The sequence below is a fragment of the Emys orbicularis genome, chromosome 4 (assembly GCF_028017835.1).
Source record: "Emys orbicularis isolate rEmyOrb1 chromosome 4, rEmyOrb1.hap1, whole genome shotgun sequence".
NCBI lineage: Eukaryota > Metazoa > Chordata > Testudines > Emydidae > Emys > Emys orbicularis.
Genome location: NC_088686.1, coordinates 6,765,892 through 6,790,603, shown reverse-complemented (window position 1 = coordinate 6,790,603; position 24,712 = coordinate 6,765,892). Strand labels below are relative to the sequence as shown.

At 45.9% G+C, this 24,712-nt stretch overlaps 2 protein-coding genes across 2 annotated transcripts; one reads left to right on the top strand and one right to left on the bottom strand.

The window, feature by feature from the left end:
- Positions 1-4,214: 4,214 nt before the first annotated feature.
- LRR1 (leucine rich repeat protein 1) lies at positions 4,215-17,894 on the bottom strand. Its single transcript, XM_065403623.1, has 4 exons — positions 17,694-17,894; positions 15,856-15,954; positions 8,162-8,889; positions 4,215-5,344 (listed from the first exon to the last, which is right to left on the bottom strand). The coding sequence occupies exons 1-4, from the start codon at positions 17,892-17,894 to the stop codon at positions 5,092-5,094; spliced, it is 1,281 nt and encodes a 426-aa protein (XP_065259695.1). The 3' UTR covers positions 4,215-5,091.
- A 5,058-nt stretch (positions 17,895-22,952) lies between these two features.
- On the top strand, positions 22,953-24,266 carry RPS29 (ribosomal protein S29). Its single transcript, XM_065402357.1, has 3 exons — positions 22,953-23,077; positions 23,398-23,497; positions 24,119-24,266. Exons 1-3 carry the CDS (start codon positions 23,016-23,018, stop codon positions 24,125-24,127), a joined length of 171 nt encoding a protein of 56 aa, XP_065258429.1. The 5' UTR covers positions 22,953-23,015; the 3' UTR covers positions 24,128-24,266.
- The last annotated feature ends 446 nt before the right edge of the window (positions 24,267-24,712 follow it).

Here is a 24,712-nt window from a genome sequence, read left to right as displayed (position 1 = left end):
ACAAAAAGTAGCAAGTGGGACAAAGTTTTTTTAAAAATGGAACACAAATTATGGGATGTGGAAAGCATTATGGGATGGAGAAAGTGGCATGGTGGGAACTTGACCCCTAAATCCCTGGCAAATTGCTGGTATCTCACAAGACACTGAGCAGGACAATAGCATGGGGCACACTGGGATACTTACCTGTGGCACACTGCATTCTACTTCAATGCAAGCACAAGTGCTTGCATTGGTGCACATACCACAAGTCAAACTGATACATAAAAGTCAGCAGCTGTATATTGACATAATTTGCGTTGACATGGCTGTAAGACTAGCTAAAAGGTAGTTTGTGGCAAACGGATCTAGAGTTTTTCTCCCCGATGGAATTCAGTGACTATTTAAAAGTAACACCCAGAGACTACATTCTGCCCCTGCTTTAAAGTGGTTATGCTGGTAGTAGGATAGTCTCCCATGGAGCATGCTTCTTTGAGGGTTAAATGTCCCTTCCCCCCTTCACACACAATGGCATTGCATTCTAGCACCACTTTGTGGTTACAGAAAGGAATTTTTGTTTTAGTGCAAGCTATGCTTCACATAGGTTTATAAACCAAATAACTGTGTGTTAAATTCAAATTGAAGACTTCAGTTGCAGACAAATCTAATCCAGATGTTTGTCAGGGTTTTATTTCACCATCTTTACTAGCATTATCTATCATTGCTACTGCTGAACAAAAGCACTGCTCTCACGTTTCACCTAGAAGCTGGAGGAAGGTTTTTATTGTAGGTCTCCATCTTTCCATGCCGGAAGTGCTGCATTTCATCACGTCTCTCCCTCAGATGGATAGTTTCCCTGGTTTTCTTTATATTTCTCTGGTCCTGAAGTGAATCTCTATCCTTGCAATTTAGAGCAAACATACATGGCCCTCATCAATTATGTGGCAGATCACTGCTGCCTAGTCACTGCCTCTGTGCAAAGTGGTATTTACAGTTGTACAGGTACAGTTGTTTGGAGTTATTGTATCAGAGGGTATTTGAACAGCATTGTTTATGTCCATATTTGTAAAGGCTTAGTGGCTAAATGAAGACAAACCATTCATCAGGCTACATAGTAGCAATCTTAAATTCAAATTGGAGATTATTTCTGTGAATTTTATGGGGTGTGGTGACGATAAACACATTAAAGATTGTGAGGCACTCGGATATTACAATAATGGATACCACGAGGACGATAGATTTAATTTATAAAATTAGCCTAGCGCTATTTAAAAGGTAGCCCATAGTTAAGTGCCACTGAAAACTAGGCTATGTAAAATTGCAGTGTTAGTCAAGTTTGTTTATTTTTTTAAGGTAGAAAGCTAAATGATAGGTACTAATTACATTTCAAACAAGTCTCATGTTAGAGTATCCTTAACTTCAAAATGATTTGACCAATTGCTTTCACATCTGCAAAAGAGATTCCAGTCTATTCAGAGTAAATCCCAACACACTTTCCCCATACAAAATTATAGGGATTTATAATGGAATTCTGGTCACAAGATTAACTAAGGAGCTGATGCAGAGTGTTTCCATGTTTGGGATAAATTTTAATCTTTGTAACTCCAAAACAAGCTTGACCAATTTTCTTCATAACATTAAAAAGTTTTCCATAGCTTTAAACATACACTTGGAAATTTTCAAGTCAAAAGTTAAAAAGGACTGGGGCTAAAAGTATGGAGCTCCACAATTCTAAGAGAGAAGTTGGTCTCTCCATAACATATCAAAATAAGTCAACTCACCCATTCTGTTCAGGTTGGATCGGGTATTTCATGGAATATTCCGATATGTAATCAAAGGGAACATACAAATTAAAGTAAGTGTTCATAGGAAGTTCTCCCAGAATCACATTAAATAAAAATGTAAGTGACTTCTATGAGAACACAGCAGTTTTTCACCTATTCATGCCTTCCCTTTGGGAAGCCCTTCATGTGTTTCATGGTCACTAAGTGAACTGGTCAAATGACATGGACTCGAGTGCCAGCAATGTGCAGGTGACACACAGCTCTACCTATTGTTCACCATACGACCATATCACTACCACCAACATGGCCCAGTGCTTGGATGAGATCAGTTCATGGATAAAGAACAGCTGGCTGAAGCTGAACCCAAGCAAGGCAGAGGTGGTGCTGGTGGCAAGAGGAATGGACTTTGGAGTTGCAGTCTCCTTTGGTTGAAGGTTCACACACACAATTTGTCAGTTCAATAAGTAGCTTAGGAGACTCCTGGTTTCTCACTTACACTAAGCTCTCACAAAGAAAGCGTTACTCACAGATGCTGCTATCATCTCTGATTGGCTAGGGGAGGCTCTCCCATCCTGGTGAACAATTACATGGCCTGTTATTCATGCCTTCGTTACCTCTTGACAGGACTGCAGCAGTATAGTATATCCGGGCATGAAGCCCTCGGTGCTTAGGAAACTTCATCTAGCACAGAATGCTGCAGCACATCTCCTCAGCACCGCTGGCGACTGTGAACAAGTCAGACCTGTTTGCCACTCATTACGCAGGCTTCCCATAGAATACTGAACCAAGTTCAAAGTCTTGGTCCTTATCTTTAAGGTGTTCAATGGCCTGGGACCAGGGTACGTAAAAGATCAACTACAGTTCCAGGATGAAGATGTGGTTGATAACTTCGATCCTCTGGGCCCAATGGAACTTTCCACAATAAGGGTAAAGCTCATCTGTATAGGAGACGGAACTCTCTGAGGCCCACCCAAACCTGTGGAATCAATTCCCACAGGAATTAAAGACCATCACAAACCTCCCCACCTTCCACTCCAAGTGCATGGCACACATTTTTCCTTCACCTTCTCTAAAATAAATTGAAAAACACTCCACTGCACACAGTTCACCTGGGGAGAGAGTGAGAATATGACAGATGTTAGTTATGATGCTTAATGTAATAGTGGAAGATGCTCAGATACTATGGTTATGAGCTTGGTACAAAAACCTACACACAACTCCGGAGGATCTGTGGCACCCACTACCTCACTCCTGATGCTTCATGTCACAATTACTATCCCTTCCAAGTTAATTCTGTGACAATTTGATTAATTGTATCCAACCCTCACCATCAGGAAGGGCAGACATGTTGGATGTGAAAAAAGGAAGCACATGTGAGGACAGGCAACTGAAGAATCCTGGAGGAGTCCCCCATATAAAACAAGATTAAAATAATCCCTCCTTGAATCAGCTGCCCAACTTTTGTTCAAGACGACACCAACTTTCCTCCCTATATATTGGCAATTAACCCCCCAACCAGTCATTACTTCCCCATGAAGTGACTTGCTCAACTGTTATTGCTATATTTAAAAAGTCCATACCTACCTTTGTCTCTCCGCTCCACCCTGTTCTTGAAAATGGATGATGCAGTGCACATAAAATTTCCATTTGTAAATTAGTGACCAATACCTTAGCTATTAAGACTGCCTCAATCAGCTAGGTCACTGTTTCATTCACCTTGCAGCAGACTTTCTGTGGGACCTGTTTTACATTTAATTTGTTTGGTTTCTTGAGATTAGTTTTAAATAAACAGGTGTATATAACTTCCTGGTTTGGATTATTTCAGTAATTAAACAGCTATATAAATACAGAATAATAAAATCAATTGTTCCATTTACTAATATAGTGCTTCACAAACATTATATAATGATGAAAACACAGTATATAAACTCACATGACATTTGCTACCAGTGTTAGAGAATGCATTAGTGAACATGAAACTAAACATTTCTAAACTGTTTTGACTAGCTTTGGGAGGTTCCTTTCCCTAAAGAAAAGTATTTTTCCCTAGAGTGCATAGTTATACCGACATAGGTCTGTAATGTAGACCTGGCCTCAGAAACCTGGAAAGGTGGGCAATGTACAGCCCATGCTACGGTAATCAGTAATGCGGCTCCAGAAAATCAGACAAAAGGGATGTCAATGTTACATTTCCTCTCCAAAGCTGTAACATGTTCCGATGTGTCCAAGCTCCTTTGGCACCGGCAGCTTAAAGATTGCTCAGAAGCTCTTCTACTGAATAATTAAGCCACAGACAAGACATGAATTAGGAGTGCAAAGGCTCTCCAAACATTTCAGTATCTTGGTCAAGATAAGAGACTGGGACTAGTGACCGGAAAGCATTAGATGATCATAATGGACAAGTGCAATTGTAACCCAAAGCAAGATTTGTATAAATTCACATGTGCAAGAAAAAGAATTTCACCATTTAATAATTGAAGTAATCATATAATGAACATCTCAAGAACCTTAAAAATTTACATGATGCTTAGAAATAGTAAACAATTTAGGTTGTGAATGTGAAGCTGTCATTTCTTTCTCACACGACAAAGTTATAAAAAACAACATTTGTTCCGATAAAAAAAAATCACAATACTGTTTCCTGTTTGAGGTGAGCACCCTACACATGGAATTGTTTATGGAACCGAAAATACCTGAAGAGTGTTTTAGAACTAGTCATACTCTTTGGCAGCAGACTACTTTGCTGCTCCGCAATAAACAAGCGAGTGAATAGACATAGGACTCGTGCTCTCTAGCAGGAAAGGCACCACACTGTGCTCTTGCTGAAGGAGAATAGTAGATTCTGGACTAGGAAAAAAGTCTAGTACTCTCTAGCTGATAGAATTCAGAGCATCAAGCAAGGGAGGGCGTACAAGATTGACAACAGAAACAAGCAGAAATTCACTCAACTCCCTCCTTCTGGCAAGAAGAGGTCACCTATTCCATAAAAAAAGCATAAAGAGAAAAAATAATGAAGCTTTGGAGAAAGTTACAGCAATATAAGCAAGCTAAAATACATTCTTACTAAGATTCAAGTTGGGAGTGATCTCTCTCTCTGCACTGAAGTGATAGCTACTTAAGATTAGTGAAACTTTAAAGCACAGACACACCGCATCAGGTTCACAGTGAGAAGGCTTTGTAAGTTTGACATTATTAACTATTTGTAGTGCACATTCAATGGTTTGTCTCCATTTCATAACAGCAGACAAGGACAGCCAAGCAACATTTGATTTCAGAGTCCTCCATCACTGGATGAAACTTCCCACCACAATGCCTTTGCTGTCCCTTAAGGTCACCTATTACTTTGCAGATATCTATCTAGAAATTGGGAATAACAAGTTAGAGAGCAAAAGTAACAGACAATGGGTGCCTCTGTACCTCCCATGTTATCTACAAGGACCACAGTATGAGCTACATAGTGGAGATTCATGGTCACGGTTGTCTGAATGAAGCAGCTTAGACAGGCATTTCCACATTGACATGTTTTAGCTACTTCCAGATCTTCACAGAGGTGAGAAGGAAGGAGATGACGACCATAAGGGATTCTGTTGAAAAAGAGGAGTGTGTGAGAACATACTGCAACAGTAACCAATACCAGTCAAATTTAGTGATTGACACATGCATTGCTAGCAATTGTGCTATGAGATATCCCTTTGTAAGAGGAAATAAACATAATTCAAGTTTGAAAGAGTCTGTTCATCATCTACAATGCCAGACTAGCGTTCCAGCCAAGATGGAAGTAAACAAAGTGCAGCCATGTTCCTGGTTGCTTGGTTAAGAATCAGGAACCTGGATCAAGACAGACACAGTGAAAAAGAGCCAGAGGGCCATGCTGGTTATAAAAAAGCATTACAGTGCTAGGACAAATGCAAGGAGAAAAAAAAAAAAAAAGAGAGTGGCAACAAGAATTTAGCAACCATGCTACACATTTGCCTCCCCCCCCCGCCCCAACACTGGTCAGCAAGATCTCTGTATGATCCCTCCCTCCAATCCATTCATAATACATAAAATATCTCAAAGCCTGTGACATAGAAGAGACAGTGATGTCAAATATTACTCTTATGCTGATAAGAGTAAGCAGGAGATAGTATAAATTAGGTATTTATAAAAACTGCTTTGAAATAAACAAAATGACAGTATGTCCTAGACATCTTAACTCGGGCTTCTTGCTGACTTACCTACCTTCTCGGTCATGACACTCAAGAATCACTTCAGATCAAGAACTAGAACCAAGAATTCTCCCTCACGCAGTTATTGTTTTAAACAACCATAAGAGACTCTGCCCCCCAAATTAGTTTGCTGCCTTTGATCTGTTCCCAGTTCCCTCTAATTTGAGGAGTGAAACCACAGATAATCCAAATTCCGATTTTGCATATGGAAACCTATAACGCTACAAAGTATAAAAACAGATCCCAAATATAGTTTAGGGATTTTGGGAAGGGTTCCTTCTGAGGCCTTGTCTACACTACGGGGGGAGATCAATCTAAGTTACGCTACTTCAGCTACGTGAATTATGTAGCTGAAGTCGATGTACTTAGATCTACTTACCACAGGGTCCACACTACGCTATGTCAATGGGAGATGCTCTCCTGCCGACTCCCTTTGTGCTTCTCGTTCAGGTGCAGTACAGGAGTCAACAGGAGAGCGATCTGTGGTTGATTTAGCAGGTCTTCACTAGACCCGCTAAATCGACCGCCATTGCATCGATCCCCTGGTAAGTGTAGACAAACCCTCAATCTCCCCTCATCCTTGGAGTCAATTAGCAGCAATGCATTAAAATGATTATGCTTTGCATATTAATTAAAAGAAGCCTTCCTGAAATCTAACTGGCTAGTGTATTGGCATTAAATTCTCTAGAGAGACCCTACTAAAAGGGAGCTGGTGGCAACCCCTATATTTAGGTTGCTTAGCACTTTTTTGAGAAATATATATTAGCTTGTCGCAAGTGTACTTTGTATTTGGAAGTGGGGGGGGGGGGAAGTATTCACAAAGCTTCATCAGGACTGTATTGAGTAACTCACCTGCGAAGGGGAGGTCAGTGGCAGTGAGAATATGAACTAGATAGGAGCTAGCCAGTAAATTCACATTATGAGAGTGCCCCAAATACCTGTAGGTACTTGTCTGGAAGTACAGGTTACAAGTGGACAGGGCTTTACAGCTTATATTTTAGAGAGAGGACTGGAGAAAGATTCCAGAATTTTGATAATCTACATTTTATTTCCCTTTTCTTCTGTCTCAGGATCCTATATTACACCTTCCTCACACCTCTCCTAATCCCAACCCCATTTTCTTGTGTAGTCCAGAAGCAGCAGGCTCTTACGTCTTGCAGCCTGGGACTTGAGCATTTTACCTCTGCCCGTTTCCCCTAGGGGCTGTTACTGGGCATGGCAGTTTCACTCCTAACACAGCTGCTGGTTTCTATACAAACTGACAGGCAGTAACATTTAGGAGTCGCACATTGTAGTAGCCCCAGGGGGGTGCAGATGGCAGATACTGGCCTTGCAGGGAGGCTGCTTATTTCCTGCAAACATAAGATGGTAATTACTTATAGTTACTCAGAGCTGGGTCCTTTCAAGTTAGAGGTGAAAAGCTCCACATCCTAATCCCTAAAGCCAGTTAGCAATCCTGATGCTGCAGTGGTTCAAGAAAGCCAGTGGTAAGGTAGATAGCGACCTCAACTGGAATGATGTAACTACAGCTAGACATTTACCTTCCAAGCAGTCACCTCACATTTAACCAAAATCTTTCCAACGCTGCTCTGTCCACACCAAGAGCAGAACAATGTACAAACACATTTGCAGCTGGCAGTTTCAGTGTGGATGGGTAGAAAAAACCAGCACATTAGCAGAAAATGGCTACCCACTAGCAAATATTTAGCATGGTTTCTAACATGGGTGCGTGAACACAAGCTGAGTGGCAACCATGCGTGAAAGCCGCCTCAAGCCATCGTGAATAGGACCCAACATGAACGATATACCCACATGACAAAACCCCACCACAACAGGAACCCTGCACTGGTAGTTTTAGAAGAGACCAATGTTCATGGAAACTGGTGTATTCTCATAACTTGAGAGAGCAGATGTTCGTTACTGAAACTATACCTGTTCTGTGGATAGAGGATTTCAGTCTACAGGTTTCACTCTGACCCCCCTTTCAAAAGCTTCAAGTTACAGTGAAAACAATCTCAGATTCTCACCATTATTACACTCAGCCTTGAGAGATGAACTTACATTGAGTTTAAAGGAACTTTTCTGCTACCCTGTAATTTACTGTAATTGCATACGTTAGAGGTCAAAGTTAAACACTTGCCAGGTTGTTTATCATTCTTTTTCAAAGCTATAGACCAATCATTCTATTCTTACCTGTAATTTACTGTTGCTCTTGCAGCAGATTCTAATAAAGTTAATGGTATTTTTAGCTGTATGCTGGGAACAAGAGGATTAGGCTGTTCAAAAGGGTTTCCAAAGAGATCTAACTTCTCAAGCGAGAGATTTCTGAAGTCACTGGGCAAAAAAGGAAGCTTATTACGGGCTGCTGACAGGAAGCGTAGTTGACTTAGCTGGCCCATCTTGAACGGCAATCTAATCAACTCATTATCATCGAGCTTTAAGTGAACGAGTTCTTGCAGCTGACAAAACTGAACTGGAAGTGCTTTGATTTTATTTTGGCTGAGGTCCAAAAACTGGAGAGACTTCTGAAGCGTGGAGTTGCACAGAGCTACGCAGAAGGACTCCAAGTGATTGTTGTGCAGATTAAGCTCCTGAAGGCTGACAAGGTCACCAATAGTTTCTGGCAGCTTTTTGATATGATTGTGGCTTAAGTCTAGTTTTCGGAGTTTTTTCAGACAAAGCATTCGCATGTCGACTCGGGCGAGTTTGCAGTACGAGGCCTGCAGATGTTCGAGGGAGTAAGGGAAATTTTTGGTTAGTGGATAGTCTCTTCTCGACGTAATGATCATCTTAGTTTTAGGTTTTTCAACTTCCGAAGTCTTTGCTGGTACCAAGACGGAGAGCGGCAGCGCTTCAACATCGGTGCCTCGGTGAGCCAGCCTCACTGCTGCAAGGAAGCTCTTTAAATTGCTGGCATTTGCCTACAAAAGCAAAAACAGAATAACTCTAAACGTTTCACTTTTAAACCTCCTGTACTTGTGCTAGCACTTTCTGAACTCTTTTGTACAGGAGAGTGTGACAAGTGACACTGAGTCAGCAGGGCAATGAAAATGGCTACGGGGAAAAAGAGACCTAATTCAGGCTTGTTCTGAATTCTCTAGTAATTGTATTTAATACCAATGATACAAAATTCAGTTAGGGAAGTTACAACCTCTCCTAATCAGTCAGAGCAAACAAAATGCACTACATAGCTCAAAAAAAGAACGGAGCGCAAGAGTTTGAAGCTAAGAAGCTAGCACAGAATAAGGGTTGGAAAAGGAGGGCAGCAAGTCACAGCTGGAACAAGTTAACATGCCCATTTCTACAGACTACACACATGGGGTGGAGGGGGAGGCAAAGCTTTAAGACTATAAACAGTGTTTCTGATGGCCCCTAGGCAGAGAAAAAAAAACACCACCACAGGTTGAGCATGGGTGGCATTCTGAGTTTAAGGCACAGTGGAAACTCTGGACTAACTGGTTTAACATCGGTAGAGCAAGTTCAGATGTTCTGAGACAGAGGTTAACTGGTTGCCCATAGTCACACAGGAAGCTTCTGGTAGAGCCAGGAAGCCTCCCTACTTTTCTGAGGAAATAACCATCCTTGCTTTAGGTTGGGCCCAGCATGATGATAGCACCCCGACATATCACATGAATAGCTTTGAGGAATACCAGACGAATTGCATGTTGAGTAAAGATCAAGCACAACTTTAATAGATTTAAAGGAGGTCTGTATTGGTACAACTGAGGTTAAATAGTATGGCATCACTTTCAAATGCCTCAGCTCTTTTGAAAGCTTCTCAATACAGATCTAATCCAAACTACCTCTCATAGAAAAGTAACTGGCATGCAGTAAACAGCCAGATTAAGCTATTACGCACCTCAAAAAACAAACAAAAAGGAAGCAGATGATGAGGTGTTCCCACAGACAACACGCACTTCTCTCTCTGTCTTGTGCTTCAGGACTGTGCGGAGACTTGGGAGATCTGTACTCTATTCCCAGCTCTGATAGTTTGTGAGCTTGGGCAAGTCACTCAGTCTATATGCTTCATTTCTCCATCCGTAAAATGGAGGATAGTAATTCCTTTCTTCCACCCATTGTCTGTTTAGATTGTAAGTTCTATAGTGGAGGGGAGAGTCTCTTACTATGTGTCTGAAGTGCCCAGCACAATGAGGCCCTAATCCTGGGGGCCTCTAGGTGCTATTGTCATACAGATGAGCCGTATTTGATTAAGATAGCAGTAAGGGCCAAATAAACGTGATTGCACTGCTAACAGTATGACTGGCTTTCTTACTAAGCCCACAAATATCTAATGTCAATTAACTCCCCATTCAATGTCAAAGGTGGCAAAGCAAATCTGAACATTAAAAAAAACCCTCCAGATCTTCGGGGAAGTGGGTAGATTTGTTGTGACTATACACCAGAGAACAAAAGTTACAGGTAAGATTTCCTTTGCTCTAGAAGTGGATATCACAGCAGATGCCAACTCCTGGAAACTAAGAAGCTTTTGGATGCCAGAGGCTGAAGTTAAAACATTCTGCAACTTCAAGATGAAAATACCTTGGCTTTTGATGTCTCAAAAAGAAAATCCCTCCACATTATCTAAGCAAAGTTAGTATTATACCCCTAAACAAGAACAAGTTGAGGAGAAAACCCACAAAGACGTGCCCATGCAAATAAAATAGATAAACGGTTATTCTCAGAAGCGCTCAGGAAATGACTCTGTGATAGTAATAAGTGAAAACTGGAATCAAAATATCAGAGTCCCAGCAATAAAAAAGGATATTGTAGAAGCATAGTAAGCAGTCTGTGTTGCTGCCCTACAAATCTCCCGGACCGGAACTGATCTGAAGCTGGCTATGTAAGTAGACATTCCTTGGACCTAATGGATCTTAATGTGATATTGCTGGTGCAGGCCTGCTAAAGGAAAATAAGACAGTCAATTGTAGCATGATCTTTTGCTTCAGGGTTCTAAAATAAAGCACTGGATGGATATTCTAAAGATCTTTACTCCAGAGAAACTAGGAACCTCTCTACAACAAGGTTATGAAAGAGAACATTACCAGAAAGGATATGGAAAAATTATTGGCAGGGAGATTGACTAGTTAAGCTGGAATTCTCACTTTTGGGAAGAGAATAGGATGAATCCCCTCTGGGAAGACAGTGCCCTCTGCCCCCTTCAGGCTATGAGGGGGCCAAGCCTTGCGCTGCAGTCCCAGATCCTGCTTAGCAGCACAGGGCAGGGAGGCAGGTTCTGGGAGCCCAGCCCAAGGGTGCTGGGGTTTGGGCAGATTCCTCCCTCTGGGGGCACAGGACTGTGTTTTGCTTGGGACATTCAGCAATCACCCCCCACCCCGTTTCCATAACAAATAAACATGTGCCATATCTATCAGTAACCTGTCCCCTCACCTCCAGGAGCACTCCTGGACGAGGCTGCTGTTGAGTCTCTGGCAGGAGGCTCTTTTTCTACAGGCTGTACAGAGGTTTGTCTCCTCCAGGAAGGTGTGGGACATGGAAGATGCTCCCAGCCCTGAAGAAACTGGTGGGCTTGGACCAGGCTCCAGTCAGAGACAAGAACATCCCGGTAGGACTGCAGTCCGTGAACCAGGGATGCAGAGCAGGTTTGCCAAGGGGTCCAGTATAATATGAAAATTGTTATCCGAGGGGACAGGAAAATCATACTCTGGCGCTGACTCCAGGGGAAGAACTTTGTTGAGGAATATATTCCTACCCAGGAGATCCAAGTCACCAGCATCTACTGGAACTATGAAACCAACAATGATATGGCATGAAGGCTCTCGTCTGGGATGTAGCTGACAAAGGAAAATGCAAAGCCAGAGCACCACTAATTCTTAAAGAATTTAGAGTGGATGTGTTCCTAGCTCCTGAAGCTCATTCTGGAAGCTGAAGTCATTGTCATCAGGAAATCTGAACTCAAGATTAGAGTGGCTCAGAAGGAGGTTGCATCAGTTTTGTGAAATGTCCACATTCATATCCAATGAAACATGGAGCTTTTTAATAAGAGGTTTTAAATGTAATAAGCAGCTCATGATTTACCTTCAACTGCTTCATGAAATGCTGAAGTTAGCAACTAAATAAACTAAGGGGATACTGTAACTAGACTGACAGATGAAGTCAGTCAAGCAGTTTTCCTGTAGAGATGTAATGAAATCCAAATGGGTCTTTAAGCCACACACATTTTCCACTTCAATTTGTATACCTCTTGTAAACCCCTGAGCCGCTAGCAGGCCTTCAGCCTTTTGCTCAAAAACAAACCTTTGGATTTGTACCATTTCAGAATCAATACTGAGAGAGAAGGATCTTCAATCAGGATGCAAAGAATACTCCTGGAGGCATTCTGCGCCAAAAAATTAAAAATTCTGCAAATTTTATTTGTCAAAACAACAACACTACATAATCATGCCAGTTTCAATTATTTTGGTAATTTATTTCAAAATACCTGTCAGCAAGTATGTCTGCAACAATACAGACACACAAAAATTCCCCAGGGAGTAAAGATTTAAAGAAACCCCTATGACAACCCAGTTTGTGTTTCTCTACCCCCTCCCAAGCCCACCTGCAGGGCCCCCCCAGCCAATACACCCTAACGACCTCCTCTCCAGAGCCCAACCGTGGGGCCCCCCCCAACCCAGATACCTGCAACCCCTCCCTCACAGAGCCCAGCTGCAGGGCCCCACCTTGCCCAGACAACCATCCCTGTCCCGTCTCCCCCCCTCAGAGCCCAGGAATCCAGAGGGAGAAACAGCCTGATGCTTGGTCCCAGGCTTGCACAGCTTCGTGCGTGCTGCCCTCTCCTTCCCTCAGGGCATGTGGGGAACTGCAGCTGCCAGGAACCCTCTAGCTCCATGGTTCTAAAACTGTGGGTCGAGACCCCAAAGCGGGTCACGACCCCATTTTAATGGGGTTGCCAGGGCTGGCTTAGACTTGCTGGGGCCCAGGGTCAAAGCCTAAGGCCGAGGGCTTCAGCCCTGGGTGGCGGGGCTAAGGTTACAGGTCCCCTGCCTAGGGCTGAAGCCCAAGGGCTTCGGCTTTGGCCTCCAGGCCTGGGGTCATAGGGCTTTGGCTTTGCCCCCGCCAGGCTCAGGCGGGCTCAGGTTTTGGTCCCCCATCCTGGGATCCTGTAATAATTTTTGTTGTCAGAAGGGGGTCGCAGTGCAATGAAGTTTGAGAACCCCTGCTCTAGCTCTCTCCCCCTCCTCCCAGCAGTGTCTTCTATCTGCAACCTGGGCTCTGCAGAGTCCAGTGGCCCCTAGTGGCGACTAGCAGCACTGCAGCCCATTTCTGTGGGGGAAAGGAAATTCTGCGCGCACGTTAATTTCTGCAAAATTCTGCATTGCGCAGTGGTGCAGAATTCCCCCAGGAATAAAAGCAGCACACTGGTTCTAAATGATCTTATGTGACAAAACATTCATTGCAATTGAATCAGCTATTACTAATTGACTGTATGAATCAGGGCCACCTATTGGCAATACTAGGTCGCTGAAAGCTCTTATGGTATAGAGGACCACCCTAATCTCCAAAATATTTAAGCGAAGTGATAAGGTCTCTGAATAAAGTCCCTTAAATGGGTAGCCACTGTGGGGGGGCTTTCCTCCTACACAGGATGCAGCCATCGTTATTGCAGTTTTGAATCAGAAGAATTTGCAAGTCCTTCCCCTACTGCAGATTTTCCCTAGATCAACACACAAACAGTGCATCTGAGGGGTCAGTTATCAGAATGCAGAGCAAGCGTGTGTTTTATCACCACCGCATCCAACACATTCCATCAGTTACACAAACACAGCTCAATCATGAGGCCAAATACTCTCAGCACCAACCTTCCTGAAACTTGGATGTAGCAGAGAGGATTGATCTGAGCCTGCATGTGTTGTGCATCCCTTCTTGGTAAAGAAATTCTTGTAACTATTTATACCTAGCAGGGCTCCTACATACTCTGGTTATCCTTTTGTTTATTGTGCTCTTTGTTTTGGTGGTTGTTCGCTCTTGGGACTGAGAGGGACCAGACATCAATCCAGGCTCTCCAAGTCTTTCTGAACAAGTCTCTCATATTTCAAACTTGTAAGTAAACAGCCAGGCAAGGCGTGTTAGTTTTATCTTTGTTTTCTCACCTTGTAAATGTACCTTTTACTAGGGTGTTTATCTCTGTTTGCTGTAACTTTGAACCTAAGGCTAGAGGGCTGTAACTTTGAACCTCTGAGCTCTTTAAGTTTGATTACCCTGTAAAGTTATTTTCCATCCTGATTTTACAGAGATGATTTTTACCTTTTTCTTTAATTAAAAGCCTTCTTTTTAAGAACCTGATTGATTTCCCCTGTTTTTTAGATCCAAGGGGGTTGGATCTTGATCCACCAGGAGTTGGTGGGAGAAAGGAGGGGGGATGGTTAATTTCTCCTTGTTTTAAGATCCAAGGGGTTTGGATCTGTATTCACCAGGGAATTGGTGAAGTCTCTCTCAAGGCTACCCAGGGAAGGGAATTAGCACATTGGGAGTGGTGGCAGCGGACCAGATCTAAGCTGGTAGTTAAGCTTAGAAGTTTTCATGCAGGCCCCCACATCTATACCCTAAAGTTCAGAGTGGGGAAGGAGCCTTGACAATCTACTTTTCTTTTAGCCACACAACCCAATTTTGAGATTTTAGAAAAATAATCCTAGAAAGGTTAGAGGTTTTCCTAAATTCTGCATCAGTTCTAGACAGGCAGTTCTGCCAAGGACCGGCATTAATTGAGCAATAAGACAGACAGCAAGTGTATTGCTGGTACATTAACAGAGGCCTCTAATTTTGCAGCACAAGCTGCTTAATCATTTTAACAGTGCATTATTGGTACATGAATACAAGCACTGAAACAACTGTAAGGAAAATCCAAGTAGTAATTTTGTTTTGGAAAAGAGACAACATAACGTGGGAGGAGTAACAGAGCACTGGCTAGATGAAAAATAAAGAGATAAGGATGCTGCTTTTTAAAGGAAAGAGGAGAGAAAAAACACTAGACAAATGAGGAAACCGAGTGGCAGAGATAGAACAGCGGGGATATGGAAAAACAAAGGAAAGAAAGTTAACATATCAAAGCAAAAGCAGCAGGGATCAGCTTTTTCTGCAAAATGAGGGGCCAACCCAAAGATCCCTCCCCATTTTAAGATATACATAACAAGTCAATTATATTTTTGAATCATCTCACAGACCACATATCCAAAGGCTATTCCTTTGTGGCTAGTTAAGTTTGTGGGCCCCCAAAATAATTGTCTGGCAGGCCCAAACTGCTAAGACTAACACTGATTATACCCTAACTTTTCCTTTAAAAATATTAGGGAAAATTGCTCAGGTATTTGAATTGTGACTTCTCATTCACTCTGAATAGAGAGAGGCCTTATATAAAGGCAGACAGAGAAGCAGATGATGTCCTGTCAAACTTTCTGGCTTGAGCATTTATATATGACATCTTTACAGTATACTTTTATTTCTACACAGCAGACTTAATACAGATCACCCCAGAATACTTTCTAGTCCAGATATTTGCTTTGGACAACAAGCAATTAAAGTCATGCACACACATATGCATAGGCACGTAGGTTATGGAACACTTAACTGTGGAAGCCTAGCTAAGGCTGGTCTAGTGCCAGTGCCATGAACTCCTACACAGGGGATCCAGTTCTAACACCAGATTGAGACCTCACACTACATGCACCAGTAGGTGTTGGGAATGCTGCAGAGTCAGAATGCATGTCAGGTAAGAAAACACCTCAAGGAACTCTTCTGGGCCTTGACATGTTTACTAGCTACAGAAAGAGCAACATTCAACACCACAGAAAAAAGGGAGGGGGCTCCCAGTGAACCACCCACATAAAATAAAGAAAGCCAGACAGAAAGCTAGTCCACTATCAGTTTTCTACCTTGCTGAGACAGACATCCACTGCAGGTTCTTTCAGACGAACAGTAGCTTTCCCTTCCTCCACAAATTTGGTGAAGAACTGCTCAATGTTCTCCTTTAACTGTTTGAAAGAAAAGGGGGGAAAAAAGTAGAGAGCTTGAGTGTAAAGTCTGTCCAAGAAATCAGGGGGTATTATTTAATTTTGGTTAAGCAAACAACAGTTACAGTCTTACTGTTAAATCATGCCTTTCATATATTTTGTAAAAGCACCTTTCAAGAGATAGTTTAAATCTATAATTGGGCTTAATAACTCTATTCCTGGTGTAGTACTAAGTACACAATTTCTTTTTTTAAATTGTTTCTTTATCTAGTAAGTTGTAACAGGTTTACAAATCCTTACCATGTAAATAACAGAGATAGAACAATGACTACAACAGTGACCTTTCATTTAGAGACACATTATATAGTAACAATAATCAGATCTCCCTATTTAGCAAGGTATTGCCATATTACAGAATGAGCATATTTACACATCCGGTGACATATCATTTCTAATTATTCTATTAACTTGAGCAAATACTTTGATTACATACATTTAACAACCCAGGCATATCTATCAAATGTCAATATTAAAAAAACCAAACTTTTCTAATGCAGAGGCATAGGAATCTCAGAGATGGAGCACACATTTAAGCTTTGCTAGTGCCTAAGTGAGAAGCACAACTAGATAGATTCCTGATGTTGTGCTGATCTGTAACCTCTATTGAAAATTTGCAGCAATAACTGGATTAACAAAAAGTTGAATACATACAGGCCCATCTGATTTTAGAGCCTGTCTGATTTAAGTTTAGCTTCTTCAGGGTACTCTGTCTACTGAACAAAGTCATTGTTTTTGTGGATACTGACTAACACGGCTACCCCTCCGATACTGGTCTACTGAACAGTCATGCGGCTAGTTGGCAGAATCACACAATGAAGGGAACATTAACTCAAGTCGTACTTTTGTCTGAAATGTTTACACGCTATTGTTATGAACCCCAAGAATTGCCAAGATCCCAAAGGCTAATGGTATGGAGTGGCTAGTCTCAGTTGTTTATTTTGCAGACAGGCAGTTCCCCCTGCTTGCCCGGGTGGTTCTCATTGCATCAGAAGAGCCACTTTCAAAAGACAGGAAAAGGGGACGGAGAAGCCCCCGAACCCGAGAGAGAGCTCAGGCGCTGGGGTACTCAGGAACCACTCTCCACCCATTCCTGGAAATGGACCATTGGCTCATAGCGCTCGCAGGGGTGTTACTGGCAGGGAGACGGGGCGGGTGTCTCACCTTGCGTAGCCCGGGTGCAGGAAATCTTACCCCCTACCTGGCTCGGTGAAGTCACACTGGGTGGACAAGTCTCCCCTTGTACCTAGCCCGCCCCGAAGGACAAAGATGTGAAGTGTCTCCCCTCGGTCCCAGCCGGGGGGGGGGGGGAGGGCGGAGGCGGGGTCTCCCCTCGGTCCCGGCCCGGGGGGGAGGGGGGGAGGGCGGAGGCGGGGTCTCCCCTCGGTCCCGGCCCGGGGGGGAGGGGGGGAGGGCGGAGGCGGGGTCTCCCCTCGGTCCCGGCCCGGGGGGGGGGGGGCGGGGAAGGGCGGAGGCGGGGTCTCCCCTCGGTCCCGGCCCGGGGGGGGGGCGGGGAAGGGCGGAGGCGGGGTCTCCCCTCGGTCCCGGCCCGGGGGGGGGGGCGGGGAAGGGCGGAGGCGGGGTCTCCCCTCGGTCCCGGCCCGGGGGGGGGCGGGGAAGGGCGGAGGCGGGGTCTCCCCTCGGTCCCGGGGGGGGGGAAGGGCGGGGGCGGGGTCTCCCCTAGGGCCGGGGGGGGGTCTCACCTTGTACCTGGCCCCGGCCCGGTCCCGCGCGGTGCAGACCATCAGGTAGACGCTGTGGCCGGCGCTGGGCCCCCCGCGGCCGGGCGGCCTGTCGGGCTGCCGGCCCAGGGAGAGCAGCGCGTGGGCGCCCTTGGCCCGGCCCCGCAGGCCGCAGGTGGGCAGCAGGCGGCTCCGCACCTCCACCTCGCACTGCAGCCTCATGCCCGGCCCGCTCAGGCAGCCCGCGCGCGCCCGCCCGGGGGTCCTGCTGCCGCTCGCCCTCCCCGCGCAGCCGGGTTCAGGCGCCCGCGCGCTGCCTGACTCCTCCGGGCCCTCCCTCCGCTGGGGCTTTGTCTGTGCGGCGCGTTGCCCACAACGGGGCCCGAGCCTCGCTCTCCTCCCCGGCACGGGACCCCCTGGGCGAGAACGGGGGCCGCCTGGCTGTGGGAGTTTGACAGGCAGGTGTGTGGACACCCTGGCCGTGTCAGGACCCCTCGCAGGAGAGAGCGGGGTCCCTGGGCTCCGCCTCCTCGTGGCTGCTCCTGCGCCGCCTTGCGGTGGAGGCCGGCATAGCCCACGGGCTGCCAAGCCCCGGTCCGTGGGGTTCGGCGCGGCGGGGCGGGGCTCGCGCCAGTCTCCTGCTCGCGCCGGTCCTTGGCCTGACTCCCCCCTGCCCTGCGTCCCAGCAGCGTGGGGGCGAACGCCAGCCGGCCGGGACCCGGGCTGGCTCCAAATGACCCCAGGCATGGGGGGGGCGGGCAGGGCCCGACCTGTGCTTCAGTGTTACAAGGGTGGGTGGCCCTTCAACCTCACCGAAAACAGGCTCCCCTCTGCTCACACCCACCACCACAGGTGTGAACGGCCAGGGGGTGCAGCATCACCCCTTCCACACACCCCTCTACACTGGCCCCTGCCCCAGGCAGCGGGCTGGCTAACCCAGCGCTCCGGCTGAACGCTCCAAACGCTGGGCACTGGGCCTTGTGGGGAGAATTACCGAGGAGAGGGTCAGGGCACACGGTTGCCTGTGCCTCCATGCATCTGCTTTGGACAGCTCCTTTCCACAAAGCACCCCTCTCTCAGCGAGACGGGGTCACTAACTTACCTAGACTGCAAGTCCCTTGGATTAGGGACTGTCTAGTGTGTGGCTTGTACAGCGCTGTGCACACTGTCACCACTTAACTACTGGTAACAATAATACCCGCCTGGGGCAGTATCCACCTAGCCCAACAGCTTACCAGATCAAGCTATACCCCTGTAACCCTTGCTGTACATCAGGGCATGCATCTACAATGGGTACCAAGAGTAGGAGTAGATTCTTCGTCCCCTGATGTGTTAGGCTCAACATGGGATGTCTTTCTGGAAAATATGCTTTAGTGAAATACAAATGATTGGGCTCAATATAGGGTTAACTGAGTAGTTCTCTGGTCTGTGTTATACAGGAGGTCAAAATAGATGATCTAATGGTCCATTCTGGCCTTGGAATCTGTGAAGCTGAAAAGATTCATATTTTTTCTAATATAGACAGGGCCTTTTCACAGCTGTGGTAATCATTAATAATGAAAAGGCACTGAATATTACATATTTCTTTATTACATATTCTCTCCACCAAAAAATCTTCTTCCTTTCATGAATCTCATTAAATGGGTCCTCTGTGTGATTCGTGATCAGTGTTGTATCCTCTATCATAACACATGCTAACATATCTTTGTTTATGAACTCCCACCACTTCTTCTTGGGTCTGCCTCTCTGCTTTTTCCTTCAATCTGTTGGATTCTCTTACCCATGTACTTGTCAGATTGTGCTTTACAGACCAAACCATATGAGCCAGTGCTCCCTCAATGTTTTTCCAGCCACCAAAAAAAGGGTGTGAAGACATCTACAAATGATACCTGTATTTTACCTTGAGTTGATTTTATGGCACTGTGTTTATTTACATTAGTTTTCCTGCCCATGTAAAGGATTGTTGCCTTTAATTTGAAAGGTTGTGTTTATTTCCTCAGTCTTTGCCCCGTTAGTGAATGAGTCCTAATGTCTATGAGTTGAAAAAACACTCCATCTAGTGTCAACATGTGGACTTGCATTGCATTTAAATGTGCATGCACTGTACGATGTCCTAAACTTTTAAAACGACATGAGAATTTGAGGCCTATAAAATGTCCAGTACTGGGGTAATAAGAAGAAATGCCACAGAATTGTGAATAATGACAGCAACAAAACTCCATGGGGAAAAGGAGGTGTCAGAGGGGAGAAGCTAGTAAACTATCTGTGCCTTGTGCTGAAAGCACTCATTTTGGATTGCAATGTCCTGGGAAGATCCATCCCATGCTCATGTACATTGGAAGTCTGGAGTAACTCCATTGGAATCAATGGAGGTGTAAGCCAGATCAGGCTCATGGTCTTTGTATTTGGGAGGTTACACAGACTAACCTGATCATTTAATCAATACCAACTTGTTACTGATTCTAATGACACAACAATGTCTTGAACGTCTATCCATTCATTAGTATTACTGGTCTGATCCAATGCCCATTGAAGTCAGTGGGAGTCTATTCACAGAGTAAAATCCAAATTGGTGTAGACCCTTTCTACTTTCTATCCGTCTTTATTTTTTTTCTAAGGAATAATTTCTGCTTCAAAGTTGCTATGTAATCATACCTTGTTTTTAAACTAAACATTTTTTAAAGTAATCATATAAAGGAGTTTATGTGTACTTATACACACTGTTCATTTAGAGCCTGATCTCACTCTGATTAAAGCCAGTGGAAAGGCTCCCATAGACTTCAGTGTTTTAGATTAGAACCGATGATTATGGTTCCTGCAGTCTCAGGTCCTATGTAGTCTTGTAAATATAAAAAGAAAAAAAAATTAAAATAGGAGTTGATGGAATTTGGGGAATCAAAAGGTTCTGTGGCATAAAGAATCCAATAGTCAGATTCTGATCTCAGTATCCCTAGATTATATCTAGAAGGACTAACTCTGGATTTACCCTGAAAGCAGAATTTGGCCCCAATTGTCAGTGCTTGGAATCTTGGGCTGAGTGGGGTGGCAAGGAAGATGGTGAGGGATGCTTGAAGGTAGCTGAGCTGAAAAGGAAAGGGAATTTAAAACAGAAGAAGGATTCAAGGGGAACTAAACACAGCTCTGGAGTCAGAAGGAAAGCAAGACCTTTGTGGATAGTTAAGCATTTATTTTATTAGTTGTTAAATCTTATTTTATTCACTGAGTCAAAGAAGTTGGCCTCCTCAACAATTGTTTCTGCATCAGACACAAAGGGATTGGATAGTCACCATCTCTAATGGCTAAGTACTGTCTGTCTAAGGCTGAGAACCATTGTTATGTGGGGGAGAGCGAGGGGCTGTGACTTGCTGCGTCTGTATTTGGACTATCTTGGGAACTACACAGGGAAAAGATTTGGCCTATAGCTCTGTCAGGAGAGAGGAACCTGGCACTGTGATGAAATCAAACTTAATAGCAGCAGCTAGGAGAGACACAGCTGAGATAACAGCAGCAACATCCAGCTCTTGTAGCTGCAAGACATGAACTGCTGGTGAAAATAGAATTCAGATGTATGTCAGGGTGGAGTCCCTTTAATATTCCCATGTCCCTTACATATCAGTTGATAGAATATTCCTATTGATCATTTTCTCCCTTCTTTCAAACCCAGGCTTCCCATAATACATATGTAAGATATATCTTAAACCATTGTTATTCTTTTTGTTTTGAGCATAGATCTATTCCCCTAGTTCTGTGAGCTGGCCACTGGGACAGGTGGAACTTCTTGTGCCGGATTTTTTCCTCTCAGTCACATTGCCGTTACACCAATAACTTTAACCTCAGTGGCGCTATGGCTAGTTTACACAGCTGTAAGTGAGGGGGCAATTAGGATCGCTGTGTCGTAACTGTGGAGGGAAAATGATACAGCCCTGTTTATATCTTCCCCCACATTATGAAAAGTCTGTGCCTCATCATCTCCCCCATTTAAAAGAGACTGGGGCACCCCTATGAAAAGAACCGTATCTCACCCCAGCTTCTTCCCCTTTATAGAGAGTGCGTGTCACTCCTTCCTTCCTGCTAGGAAAAAAATCTCTCGCCGTCTTGCCCAAGTTACACCACAGTCGCTGTCAACCAGAGCAATCCCAGTGATATTAACTAAGCTGGGAGTCGGGCCAGTGCATTTCTCCGCTTTTCGCGCAGCGCAGAGACTGAATTAGGGACATTGATTCAGGCACGGGACTGACCCCTGCCGGCTGCCTGGGCGATCGCAGCGGCTCCGAGCTGCATTTCCAGCCTGGGGCCAGTGGGAGGCAGGAGGAGCAGAGCGAGACGCGCAGAGCTGAGGGTGCCGGTGTCTCGCCGGGTCGGAGTGACTAGTGGGGTGGAGCGTGTGAACAGCCACTGGAGCGATGCACTGGGGGAGAGGGGGGCTGGTGTGACACGGTCCCTGTCTCTCCAGCCCCCTCCCACCATCCGCAGACCTTCCCCACCAGTGCAAAGGGCCACGGCACCCCTGGGGGGGGCTGAGCCTCTGAGACCCGTCTCCCCCAATAACCATCCTCGGTGCCCCTAACCCCACCCAATTCAGGATTCCAGTGCGTGGGTGCCCACCAGTAACCATCCTGGGGGCGTGGGTGCCCCTAGTCCCTGGTTTGTAGGTGCCCCATCACCTAATTAAAAATCGTGTGTGTGTGTGTGGGGGGGGGGGGTTTCCTGCCCCCCCCCCCATATACAAGCTCTGCGGTGGGTGCATAAAAAGAGACCGTGTCTCACTGTCTTGCCCAGGCTACGCTACAGTGGCTATTCACAGGCGCGATCCCACTACTGATCGGCACGGGAGTTTTGACCTGCTCCGTTTCCGACCTGGGCCGGTTCACCCCTCCTTAGGCAACCTGGTGACCCGAAGCTTCCCAGGGATCACCATATTGATGCCGAACTTAGTGCGGACACCCGATCGGCATAGCCCACTGCAGCCCAGAACTCCTGAGCTCAAGCGATCCGCCGGCCTCAGCCTCCCAAGTAGCTAGGATTACAGGCGTGCGCCACCGCGCCCGGCGATGCTGTTATCTCCCAGTCTGATACTAGAGGCTGCTGCTATGATGACGTCACGAGCGGGCGGGGGAGCAAAGTATTTCTGCGCCTGCGTAGGGTTGATGCCTCGCTGAAATTGTTCCACTCGCGCCTGCGCACGCCGAGAGACACGCTCGCCGGTTTCAGCTGCGCCAGCGCAGTCTGCAGAGACCCGAGGGATTTCGCGGTGCATGCCGGGACGTTCCGGTCGGGCAGGGTTGATTAGCGCATGCGCGGGGGGTCTTACTCTCTTTCGGCGCGGTGCGAGCAGCGGGCAGGATGGGTCACCAGCAGCTCTACTGGAGCCACCCCAGGAAGTTCGGCCAGGGCTCCCGCTCGTGGTGGGTGCCGCCGGCCGGGGCTGGGGGAGCCCGCCCGCCGCAGCCCCGGGCCGCCAGGACGGGCTCCACGCGGGGCGGCGGCGCTCGCGGCCTGGCTGGGAGCCTGCGGGCTGAGGTGGGGGGGGGGTCCGGGGAGGCGCTGGGGCCGGAGCTGGGGGGGCTGAGATATGTGGGGGCGCGGCCGGAGGTATGGAGGCGGGCGGCGGGGTGCGGGGCTGGGCCGGGCGGGGGCCGGTGGCGGGCGGGGCCGGCCCTGGGGCCCGCAGGGGGGGACCGGGAGGCCGCGGCGCTGACCGGCCTTTCCCGCTCTCGCCCCGCAGCCGCGTGTGCTCGAACCGCCACGGCCTGATCCGCAAGTACGGGCTGAACATGTGCCGGCAGTGCTTCCGCCAGTACGCCAAGGACATCGGCTTCATCAAGGTGAGGGGCCGGGCGGGGGGCGGGGCCCCCCCAGTCCGGCGGGGCCCCCAGCTCCGCCGCAGGCTGCCGTGCACCGCCTGCCGCTGATCTCCCGGCTCGCTCCGGAGCTCATCCTTGTGGGAGAGGGGGTGAAAGAAGGTGTCAGGCCTGGACCTGTAGTTTGTGTAGTTGGTTTTAACGGAGAAGTCACCAGTGCAGTGGGATTTATGCGATCCCTTAGATCATTGTTACCGTTTGCTCTAAGAAACTGACCTTTTCCCGAAATACATGTGCTCACAGGAAATCTCCATATTGATTGAGAGGCAATACCAGTCTTTGTGCTCTAACGTGAGGTCCAGACAAACCAGTTGTAGTTGACTGTACTGGGCTTCATGAAACTGGGGAGTACTTGGAAGCTTGATAGTTGTAACTTTGAAATCACCATGTAAATGATTTGGTTCTGATCCTGGCAATCTGTTCCTTATGAGCAAATAGTTCCTTTAGATGGCACTAGTATAAGCCTTCTGCTGTAAGACTGAATCCTGATGTTTAAACATCCATGTAATAACCAGAGAAAATGCATGATTTGGAAACTAATTTGTCTAGATATTAAGTTCACAACTCTTCTTTTCCTTATTTCAGTTGGACTAAACACTTCTCAAGAAGATGAGATGTCGCAAGGAGACTTCTGGACATAATTCTCTGCCTAATTTGGATAACCGGGCGCACTAAATTTACAAAGTCTTTGCCATGCTATTTTGTGTATAAAATAAAATGGCTTAACAGTCAATTCTGCTTTGTTTAATTTGTGATACTTGAAATTTCAACTTCCATTGTAAGGAGTTAAATTTGCTTCACTGTAGCCAAAGTGAAATGATTTTGTGTACTATGCTCCTTTGTTATACTGTTATATGAAAAGGTGAACTGTTATTGGGATATAGTATTTCTTAATGGGAGTGTTGTGCAAAGAAATCCTCCATCTTTACAGCCAATGTTGTATGAAATAAATCTTAGTACACGTGAAGTACTAGACCTTATTCTCTCATAAAAAAAGGATTAAACTGTTAACACAATCTAAGAGCTTTGTTTTTTTGATAACTTCTAAATAAGTGAATAGGGCACCTATTACCTCAATATACCCTAGGAAGTGGGTGTCACCACTGCAGTTAAACACCTGCGGCTGACCTGTGCTAGCTGTAGATGTTCAGGCTTGGATTGGAGCCTGAACTCTGGGAC